We start from the raw sequence: 12,011 nt of genomic DNA, 5'->3' as shown, positions 1-12,011 counted from the left end.
AATTTAACTGTTTTGTCTATCGTCAGTAGTAGCCTTTTCATACTATAATGTACAAGAAGAACCATTAGAACCTACACAAACAATGGAATATTCCTAGGTGCACAACACATATGTGCTTGCAGATTGAAGACTACAAGAAGTAGACACCGTATATAAAAGGGCCTCAGAAAAGGTTCATCTGACTTCACATGACTACGTTGGAAGACGTGCCTTTTTTGTACTTCATTCATATTTTTATAATATTTTACCTTGCAATGGTATCTTTATCATTTTTGAAACGGCAATGTCACGTCCTGTTGTTCCTTAATTTTCTAAACCCAAAGACACACTGATACTTGAAAGAGTAGGGGAGCAAGGTATTTTTTTAAAAACTACCAGCTCTGTAAAGTATCTCTTATGGAGCCCATTTCCTGTCTAGAATGTTTCGTTTTAAAGCATGACTGTTTCGTTTGAATGCCTTGTATAGGGTAAAAGAAGCCCCTTTACTTATTCTCCCAAGTAGCAGTACCAACGTTTGAAACCTTGCCTCTCTTGCATATTTGATGATGCAGGATTCTTGGCGAATCACGAGCCATCCTACTGCATTCAGGCTGTTTGCGAGAACTGCATGTAGTTCACTCGGCAATTTTGCGCGGCCTCATTGGCCAGAATTGCGAGCGCCGCCACTTTCCGCCCTCACAAAGTCGGGTCTCCATTTTGAATAAGGGAGAAAGGCAGACTTCGGTAGAGGAGTTGCGTTCCTGCTGACGATGGGTAAACATGTGTTCCTAGTGGACAGAGATTTAGTCTACGTCATGATGCATGTAACATGACAGAATCCTGTAAACTTGAAAGTAGCAGCGCTTTCTTGTTCTCCTGTCTATTATTACAAAAAAAATTATCCTTTTGTATGTGAAATCCATTGAATGTTGAGTTGTGTTGTACTCAGCACCCAAACTTTGTCTGTCAGATCTCATACACGTGAAGACACTTGATAACGACGTTAGGTAAATTCATTCGATTTTCATGCATTCGTTTCGGCTTCAGCGAGTTGTATGGTTAAATACAGTATTTTGTGAGTGAAGTGAATATTTTTGTAGCTGTTAATTTTTCGCAGGTCATGATCTTCTTACTTTCAACTTTGACAGCATGTATAATCTAACCAAATGTAATCAAAATCATTAGGACAAATAAATAAAGAAATCTACAGAAGGTTATTTAGTTGCCCCTACCTATTGGTTTTATGCAGCCCATAACGCCTTCAAATACCACACACACTATTTTCATATTCTCTTACTCGCTACAGGCAAACTACTAGTCGTAGAGAAAAAATGAGCAGAATCTTTTTGTAGGAAATTGAAGTAGTTAAAATTTTTACTGGGATATGTTACTGGGGGTCATAGTGTTCAAATTAGTCAAGAAAAACGTACAAAAGTTACCTTCAAATGCGTTTTTCTTGAATAAAGAAACTGTGACCTTCAACGAAAAAGTGCCCCTGTAAAAAATGTAGCTGCATTAAATTTCCAACAAATAAGTCCTATTCATTTTTGTCTGTAGGACGAACAGTTTGTATGTAGCGAGAGAGAGAATATGGAAATGTCATGTGAGTTTTTTGAAGGTGTCACGGGTTGCATAAAACCCAAAGGTAGGGGCAGCTGAGTCACCCTGTATATACGACCTACGGGCTACACTACTTACGGAGTCTTCTTAGTTAAGCCAACATAACAGATGTAGAAACAGATGCCCGTCTAGTAGCAGTTAACAGAACACATCCAGTAACTAAAGAAAACTTCACAAGCCAAGATAGCTAAAAAAACATTTTATTTGATGACCAGTTTCCACAGAGATATGCCATCATCATCGGAGCTTATGCTTTTGAATTTTTGCAGCAAGTTATCCATCGGTTACTACCATGAAGATCATTACAGGTGGCATGTCACTACCTGGCCACATCAGGAAAACGGAACACGTTCAGTTTTATCAGTAACTTTAGAAAAAGATGACTTAGCACTAACTTCAACATTCGTCTACGCCAGTCTACTATCTTACGAGTAATATTGTACAAACAGGAATCATTAGCGTATAAAAAGATGGATGAAGAGAACCTGTGGATATTAGAAAGGAAAATATTAAGGAAAATTTTTGAACATACAATCGATGAACATAACATACTATAGCGGATACAAAAAAATGGACAACAGAAGAAGCTGTACTTTACAAACACCAAAACATAGCAAGAATGTCAGAAAATAAACTACTCAAAACAAAGTTCTGTAGAGTAATAGTTGGAACGAGTAAAGAGGAGGACTCAGTATTAGGTGGGGAGATAGTATCCAGTACGGCAAAGCTTGGATGAAGAACTCCGAATGGACAACTAATACACTCGACAGAAGGAAGAGGAAGAGGCTCGTGGACCACGCGTGAGGTTGATAAGGTTCTTACCACACATAAAGTTTAAAAAAAGTCCAAAATACTTCGTCGACTTACTAGACGCAGGAGAACGTCAAGACTGTAAACAGTGAATTGGAGACTAGTGACGATTGAGGGACGGATTCTGACAAGAAGCAAAAGTTCAGGAGGAAGTCTACCACAAAACGACGTTATGCAGTGCATACACTGTCATACATTAATTAGTATGATCAGCAATGTGTGACTGTTAGCTGGTGATGTTGTAGTGTACGGAGTAGTGACGTGTTTAAGTGGCTCTTGAGGATACAGAATGACTCAGAGAGAATCTCTATTTGGTGTGATGAATGGTAACTTGCTCAAAACGCGAGAGAATATAAATTAATACAGATGAGTAGGAGAAACAATCCTGTGGTGTTCTAACACAGTATTAGTGGCGTGCTGCTTCACACAGTCACGTCGGTCAACTAGCGATATGAAATGGGACAACCACATAAGATCGACTTCTGTAAGTTCGGAGAATTCCATGAAAATGTAGCTCATCTTTTGCGACCCATATCTGAATGCTGTTCGAGTGTCTGGATTTCCCATCAAGGCATATTATAGAAGGCAACGAAGCAATTCAGAGACGTGCTGCTAGATCTGTTACCGCTAGGCTCGATCAACACTCGTCTGTTAAGGAATTCTGTGTGAATTCAAGTTGGAATTCCTGGATATAAGATATTGTTTTCGCGAAACTCTACTGAGAAAGTTTAGAAAGCCAGCATATGTGACTGACTGCAAGCGATTCTACTGTCAACAACATGTATCTTGCGTAAGGATCGCGAAGACAAGACAAGAGAAATCAGAATTCCACCTGCGACTAGAACAAGGAAACGAATAATCAGCAGTAGTTCAAGGTATCCTGTGCCGTGCAACGTATCGTAGCTTACGGAGCATGTACGTATATGCAGGTACTAAACATTTTACTCTTAAATTCATTGCTTGCACAAAAGCGAGCAGTAAATATAATAAGTGGTGTTCAGCCACGGATGTCATGGACTCGTAGGTACCTCTTCAAATAACTGGGCATTTCAATAGCGCAGTCATAATACATATATTCGCTAATGAAAATCGTCATAAATAATTCATCACAGTTGGAGATGATCAGTGATGTCCATACCTACAACACTAGAGAGAAAAATGACCTTTTTTACCCACTACTGAATCTGTCAGTGGCTCAAAAAGGAGTTCAATATGCAGTAACAGAAATGTCTGATCATTTACCAAATACCATAAAAGTCTTACAGGTAGCAAAGCAAGTTTTAAGTCTAACTTAAAATCATTCCTCCTGGTCAACTCTTTCTATTTCATTGACGATTTTATATTTAAAAACTGGTAGCCACTCAAATGAAAAGAAAAAATTGTCCAGTTGGGAGTAGAAATCGTTCACTGCGGGTTCGGTACGGACTAATTACTCGTATATATACAGCTCAACCACTCGGGGACTCTACAGTTTCGACCAATTTTGTCTGTTATCGACGTTCTTACTGGCAAGATATTGGTCACAGAGAGAGAGAGGGGGATTTTAATTTCATTAATATAAATGTTACATACAGTTATGCAGGAGGCAGGGAACCAGTATTACAATAATCAGTAGCTCTCCATTCAGGCTGAGTGAGTCGCGATGCTAAAAGTCAAACACCAGGCAAAGAACGACACTATTGCTCGCATGACGCGTTTCGGAATTTATCCATCGCCAGATATCCGGGAGCGATTGCTGCACGTAGATACGGCGCTTCAAGTCGTGAAACGAACATTCGCAGACTAGTTCTGTTTCACGTACAACTTGAAACTCCGTATCTACGAGCAGCAATCGCTCCTGGATATCTGATGGATAAATTCCAAAACGTGTCGTGTGGGCAATACAGTCATTCCCTGCCTGCTGTTTGACTTTTACCATTGTGATCTAATCAGCCTGAATGCAGGCCTACTGGTCTTTTTAATTTAAAGTTTGTCATGAGACAATAAATAACAAGAGAACTATTTTTGTGACGTAATTACAAATTAACAACTTCCCGATTTTTTCCTTTACTTATACGATGAAATTTCATAATTCTAGGTCAACGGGAAGTACCCTATAGGTTTTGATTAGTAAATTTGCGAGTATCAATATATGTGACCTAAATGGCCTTATCTTTTGATTGCATTGAGTTGAAGCTAATTACTACACGGCCAAGGGCCTGTAGGTCTTAGCACGTGCCATAAATTTCAGCTTGATACGTCTACCTGTTCTTGACAAAATGGGCCTAATAGACGGACGGACGGACAGTCTGACAATAAAAGACAAAAAAAATTCGTGTGACATAGTTACAAATTTACATTTTTCGAATTTTTTCCCTGTAGTTGTATTGTGAAACCTCCCTTCTTGTCAAATTTCATAATTCTAGGCGAACGGAAAATACCGTAAAGTTGTTGATGAGTGAGTTTGCGAGTGTCAAAATTTGTGACCGAAAAACTTATCTTTTGGTTGCATTGACCTAGAAGCTTACATGTATTACACCGCCAAGGGCCCATAAATCTTAGTATGAGCCATAAATTTCAGATTGATACGTCTGCCTGTTCCTCACAAAATGGGGCTTAACAGACGGGCGGACAGACTCACAGACAGTCTGGTAACAAGCTGCAAAAAATTTGTTCTTGTGATCTGATTACAATTTTACAGTTTTCAGATTTCTTCCTTCGGTTATGTTGTGCAACCTTCCTTTTTGCCAAATTTCATGATTCTAGTCTAACTGGAAGTACCCCACACGTTTTGATGAGAAAGTATGCTACTATCAAAATATGTAATATAAACGGTCGTGTCTTTTAATTGCATTGACCTAGAAGTTTCAATGTTTTACAACGCCAAGGAACCATTGACCTCAGAAAAAATGGTTCAAATGGCTCTAAGCACTATGGGACTTAACATATGAGTTCATCAGTCCCATGGACTTAGAGCTACTTGAACCTTGAAACGTCCCCTTAGAAAAATTTATACAAGACTGTGCTTAAACTGACACACAATATTTTTAGCGCAACGCAATCTGACTTTCAGAAATCCCTACAAAGGAATGGCCCTGACTAACATTAACCTGTACCTTTCACAAATCACTTACCTCACCAAAAATCTTCGTTACTCGAACTACTGCAATGCAGCGAGCGCCACTACTGCCAGCTAAATAAAAGATTCAAACTACAGAAGGCACTGACTACTGATAGGGATAGTTAGCAAATGAAAGATTTTAATAGAGAACAAACAATGTATTTACCTTAGTAGTCATAATATATATAGCAATTCATAATATCCAGTATAACAAATTTCAAAACTCCGCCATCTCTCTCCCCACATCCACCACTGCTGCGCAACGCTACGCGCTGTTCACATCCAGCTGCCGCTGCCCAACACTACAATGGCAGACAACAATGCAAACTAGCCACAGACTGCACACAGCACAGCCAGTGATTTTCATACAGAGCGCTACGTGGCGTTACCAATAAGAAAACCTAAACAGCCTACTTACATAGGACATCACACACGTCCATGCCCGAGGCACGATTCGAACCTGTGACCGTAGCAGCAGCGCGGTTCCAGGCTGAAGCGCCTAGAACCGCTCGGTCACAAAGACCGGCGATCACAAATCATGTACATTAAGGCGACAAAGTCATGGGATAGCGATATGCACATTTACAGACAGCGGTAGTGTCGCGTAGACAAGATATGAAAGGGCAGTGCAAAGTCGGAGTGTCATTTGTGTTCATGTGAAAAGGTTTCCGACATGATTATGCACTCACGACGGGAATGAACAGACTTTGAACGCGGAATGGTTGTTGGAGCTAGACACATGGTACATTCCAATTCGGAAATCGTCAGGGAATTCAACATTCCGAGATCCACAGTGTCAAGAGTGTGCCGAGAATATCAAACATGAGGCACTACCTCTCACCAAGTGCAACGACGGAGAGCAGCGGCGTTTGCGTAGAGTTGTCAGTGCTAACAGACAAACAACGCAGTTTGAAATAACCGCAGAAATCTATGTGGGACATACCACGAACGTATTCGTCAGGACAGTGTAGCGAAATTCGGCGATAATGGGCTTTAGCAACAGGCGGCCGACGCGAGTGCTTTTGCCAACCGCATGACATCAAACTTCCTGGCAGATTAAAACTGTGTAGCGGACCGAGACTCGAACTCGGGACCTTTGCGTTTCGAGGGCAAGCGCTCTACTAATTGCCTGCGAAAGGAAAAGGTCCCGAGTTCGAGTCTCGGTCCGGCATACAGTTTCAGTCTGCCAGTCAGTTTAAATATATCAGCGCACACTCCTGTGCAGAGTGAAAATCTCATTCTGGAAGCATGACATCGCCCCTTCTACATGACTGGAAAACCGTGGCCTGGTCAGGTGAGTCCCGAATTCGGACGGTAAGAGCTGATGATTGGGTTCGAGCGTGGCGGATACCCACGCATCCATGTACGCAGGTTTTCAACAATGTACTGTGCAAGCTGGTAGTAGCTCCGTAATGTTGTGGGCTGTTTTTACATGGAATGTACTGGGTCCTCTGGTCCAACTCAATCGATCACCGAGTGGAAATGGTTATGTTCGGCTACGTGGACACAATCTGCAGCCGTTGATTGGCTTCACTTCCCCAAACAACGATGGAATTTTTGTGGATGACAATGCGCCATGTCACAGTGGCACAATTGTTTGCGACTGGTTTGAAGATTATTCTGGACAATTGGAGCGAGTGATTTGACCACCCAAATGAATCCCTTGGAACCTTTGTGGGACACAATCGAGAGGACAGTTCGTGCACAAAATCCTTCACCAACAACCTTTCGCAACTGTTGTTGTTGTTGTGGTCTTCAGTCCTGAGACTGGTTTGATGCAGCTCTCCATGCTACTCTATCCTGTGCAAGCTTCTTCATCTCCCAGTACCTACTGCAACCTATATCCTTCTGAATCTGCTTAGTGTATTCATCTCTTGGTCTCCCTCTACGATTTTTACCCTCCACGCTGCCCTCCAATACTAAATTGGTGATCCCTTGATGCCTCAGAACATGTCCTACCAACCGATCCCTTCTTCTGGTCAAGTTTTGCCACAAACTTCTCTTCTCCCCACTCCTATTCAATACTTCCTCATTAGTTATGTGATCTACACATCTAATCTTTAGCATTCTTCTGTAGCATCACATTTCGGAAGCTTCTATTCTCTTCTTGTCCAAACTATTTATCGTCCATGTTTCACTTCCATACATGGCTACACTCCATACAAATACTTTCAGAAACGACTTCCTGACACTTAAATCTATACTCGATTTTAACAAATTTCTCTTCTTCAGAAATGCTTTCCTTGCCATTGCCAGTCTACATTTTATATCCTCTTTACTTCGACCATCATCAGTTATTTTGCTCCCCAAATAGCAAAACTCCTTTACTACTTTAAGTGTCTCATTTCCTAATCTAATTCTCTCAGCATCACCCGATTTAATTCGACTACATTCCATTATCCTTATTTTGCTTTTGTTGATGTTCATCTTATACCCTCCTTTCAAGACACTATCCATTCCGTTCAACTGCTCTTCCAAGTCCTTTGCTGTCTCTGACAGAATTACAATGTCATCGGCGAACCTCAAAGTTTTTATTACCTCTCCATGGATTTTAATACCTACTCCGAATTTTTCTTTTGTTTCCTTCACTGCTTGCTCAATATAGAGATTGAATAACATCGGGATTTCGCAATTACGGACGGCTATTTAGGCAGCATGGCTCAATATTTCGGCAGGTGACTTCCTACGACTAGTTGAGTCCACGTCACCTCAAGCTGCCGAACTCCGCCATGAAAAAGAAGGTCCAATCCAATGATTTTTTTCACCTCAGCGTACATATGTCCTGTAAACTGATTCATTCCACATCGTTTCAATAAAAGTTACAGTCGTGGACAAAACGAGTGAGACCCCTCGCCTTTTCGTTATGCTGATCCGCACAGCTTTAAAGTCTGATACACAGCATAACAGGCAAGGCGACGAAGTGCTACCAACATACTATGCAAGTTCGCTCAGCTGATGTGCTGAGATAAATGGCTCTGAGCACTATGCGACTTAACTTCTGAGGTCATCAGTCGCCTAGAACTTAGAACTAATTAAACCTAACTAACCTAAGGACATCACACACTTTCATGCCCGAGGCAGGATTCGAACCTGCGACCGTAGCGGTCGCTCGGCTCCAGACTGTAGCGCCTAGAATCGCACGGCCACTCCGGCCGGCCGTGCTGAGATAGTTAGCACTGGAGAAACTCGTTCTTCCAAGACGCCACAGCATCGTCTACCACCACTTTGTGGGAAACAAAATACCTCAAGTATAAGCCAATGTGTTGTATTCACATATCTGTGACTATGACTTGGATGTAAAGAATTCGAAACACTGTAGAATACGTTTGGCAGCTACGTCGCCGTTTATTTCCTCGGGAGGGGGGGGGGGGGGGGGGGTGTAGAATAATCCTACTAAATTTACTCGCTAATAACAGTTTTTTGTTATTTCGATAAACATCCCGAATGATTGTCGCATAAGCGGTGACATAAAGGTAGACAATTCATGTTTTTGAGCCCAGAAAGCTCTATGCAACAGAAACTGCAGATCATTTTGCCATTTTCATTGCGAAATTGCCGGCTTATTCATGTCTGGGATAATAATAGAGGGCTGTTTGCCTGGGTTGTCTGCTAGCGTAGTGAAAGGTGTTTGCTACTGCAAAGGAGGTCTGGTTTGTTTTCGGTTCTAATCTCGATGGAGGCTGACAGACTATCAGTGAAGGAATTTTAAGAAATTCTCGCGCCAACAATACGTTTTATTGCTACCTTTATTCTGTACCGGCGCCTTGTGGATGTCGATATGAAACATTTGTAACTTTTTCCGCTTATGTCAATAATTGAACTGACTTAAGTGTGGCACTGAATGATTTTTAACTGAATTTCGTTATGAATCTTCACGCATTGCTAAATTTACACACTTTCATGGCAGGTCAGCAACGGTAATCCAGTATGACTGGTATGAACGTTGACACAGATCATGTCGCGGCCGCATGCGCATAATATTTTGCTAATTCGTAACGATCTGGGGTACTTTGTCTTACTAAAACAGTTATGTTATCTCGATAAGCTGAAATTCATATTTATTAGTACAGTTCATACTAATTAGCGTTTCTCCTTTCATTTATATCTTATACAGTGTGTTACAAAAAGGTACGGCCAAACTTTCAGGAAACATTCCTCACACGCAAAGAAAGAAAATATGTTATGTGGGCATGTGTCCGGAAACGCTTACTTTCCATGTTAGAGCTCATTTTATTACTTCACTTCAAATCACATTAATCATGGAATGGAAACACACAGCAACAGAACGTACCAGCGTGACTTCAAACACTTTGTTACAGGAAATGTTCAAAATGTCCTCCGTTAGCGAGGATACATGCATCCACCCTCCGTCGCATGGAATCCCTGATGCGCTGATGCAGCCCTGGAGAATGGCGTATTGTATCACAGCCGTCCACAATACGAGCACGAAGAGTCTCTACATTTGGTACCGGGGTTGCGTACACAAGAGCTTTCAAATGCCCCCAAAAATGAAAGTCAAGAGGGTTCAGGTCAGGAGAGCGTGGAGGCCATGGAATTGGTCCGCCTCTACCAATCCATCGGTCACCGAATCTGTTGTTGAGAAGCGTACGAACACTTCGACTGAAATGTGCAGGAGCTCCATCGTGTATGAACCACATGTTGTGTCGTACTTGTAAAGGCACATGTTCTAGCAGCACAGGTAGAGTATCCCGTATGAAATCATGATAACGTGCTCCACTGAGCGTAGGTGGAAGAACATCGGGCCCAATCAAGACATCACCAACAATGCCTGCCCAATGAGTCGCATGTCAACGCAAGCACCAAAGTCAACATTACCTTCCTTCAATTGGGCCAACTGGCGGTGAATCGAGGAAGTACAGTACATACTGACGAAACTAAAATGAGCTCTAACATGGAAATTAAGCGTTTCCGGACACATGTCCACATAACATCTTTTCTTTATTTGTGTGTGAGGAATGTTTCCTGAAAGTTTGGCCGTACCTTTTTGTAACACCCTGTATTAAGGTGTTGTGGTTAACACACTAATCAGCATTAATATAGTCTTACACATGATTGAAAACAGTCTGACAAATTTCGGATAATTTTTCAATTTCACGCCTGTGCATAGTACGTTGGTAGCACTTGATCGCCTTGCCTGTTAGGCTGTGTAACAGGCTTTAAAGCTGTACGGATCAGCATAACGAAAAGGCGAGGGATCTCGCTCGTACTGTACGTTAAAACGATCAATGGAACATGTAGCTAACTACCAACTAAATTGCTTATAACTATGTAACGAAGTGTTTGCTGTATTTCGACACAGCGCTTCAGTAATGAGTGTGCAAAAAGCAGTAGAAATGGTGGTAAGCAGAGGAAGGGCTAGCACGCACCTGGAGAAGTGCGTGCGGCGGCGCAGGTGTTCGACGAGCAGATGCGCGCCCTTGGCCGAGGAGGCGGCGGCGGCGGCGGCGTCGTCCCCCATGGCGGCCCTGCGGCCCGCGGCTGGGGCTGCCGGCCGCGACTGCCTCGCGCCGCCCTTGCGCCGCCGCTTGCCGCCCCCACGGGCCGCCCCTCCCCCTGCCGCGGCGCCGCCCCCACCCGACAGCCCCGCCGCCGCCGCCGCGGCCGACGCCGCCGCCGCCGCCGACTGCGACGCCCGGCGCCCGCGCGCCAGAAACAGCGACACGCTCTTGAGCAGCATCGTGCCGCCGCCTCGCCCGCCCCCACTGGCCATCCTGCGACGCGTGCTGTGCACACCCCTCGCAGGTCAGTCACAGGAAAACTCGCTTTGGATAAGATACATTCTGTCATTTATTTAATGCCATTGCATTCATTTTAATTTAGGACGTACCTCATAGTTCCATTCTGAGGTCAATTCTGTTATCAATTGCCATCTTTTATTTATTTTTTTGTTGGTGATACACATACGAGGTGTGATCAAAATGTAACGGGAATTTTTCAATTTCGCGGGCTGTATGCATCAGAGTTTCAGTTTGTTGGTACACATTTTCCTGATGTACCGATTGATCAAAAAGCCAGTATAAGTTTGAAAACTTAATAAACCACGGAATAGTGGAGATAGAGAGCTAAAAATTGACACACAAGCTTGGGATGACATGGGGTTTTATTGTTGTTGTTGTCTTCAATCCTGAGACTGGTTTGATGCAGCTCTCCATGCAACTCTATCCTGTGCAAGCTTCCTCATCTCCCAGTACTTACTGCAACCTACATCCTTCTGAATCTGCTTAGTGTATTCATCTCTTGGTCTCCCTCTATAATTTTTACCCTCCACACCGCCCTCCAATGCTAAATTTGTGATCCCTTGATGCCTCAGAACATGTCCAACCAACCGGTCCCTTCTTTTAGTCAAGTTGTGCCACAAACTCCTCTTCCCCCCAATTCTATTCAATACCTCCTCACTAGTTATGTGATCTACCAATCTAATCTTCAGCATTCTTCTGTAACACCACATTTCGAAAGCTTCTGTTCTCTTCTTGTCCAAACT

At 42.7% G+C, this 12,011-nt stretch overlaps 1 protein-coding gene across 1 annotated transcript in view; it reads right to left on the bottom strand.

Moving 5' to 3' along the window:
* LOC126091586 (calaxin-like) overlaps positions 1-11,009 on the bottom strand; it is a 129,411-nt gene extending 118,402 nt beyond the window's left edge. Inside the window, exon 1 of the mRNA XM_049907074.1 lies at positions 10,897-11,009. Coding sequence (XP_049763031.1) covers positions 10,897-10,988 — 92 coding nt within the window. The 5' untranslated portion in view covers positions 10,989-11,009. The remainder of the gene's footprint in view (positions 1-10,896) is intronic.
* Between the last annotated feature and the right edge of the window lie 1,002 nt (positions 11,010-12,011).

The sequence above is a fragment of the Schistocerca cancellata genome, chromosome 1 (genome assembly GCF_023864275.1).
Source record: "Schistocerca cancellata isolate TAMUIC-IGC-003103 chromosome 1, iqSchCanc2.1, whole genome shotgun sequence".
NCBI classification, from domain to species: domain Eukaryota; kingdom Metazoa; phylum Arthropoda; class Insecta; order Orthoptera; family Acrididae; genus Schistocerca; species Schistocerca cancellata.
Note: the sequence above shows the minus strand (reverse complement) of the source record. Positions and strands in the feature narration are given on the sequence as shown.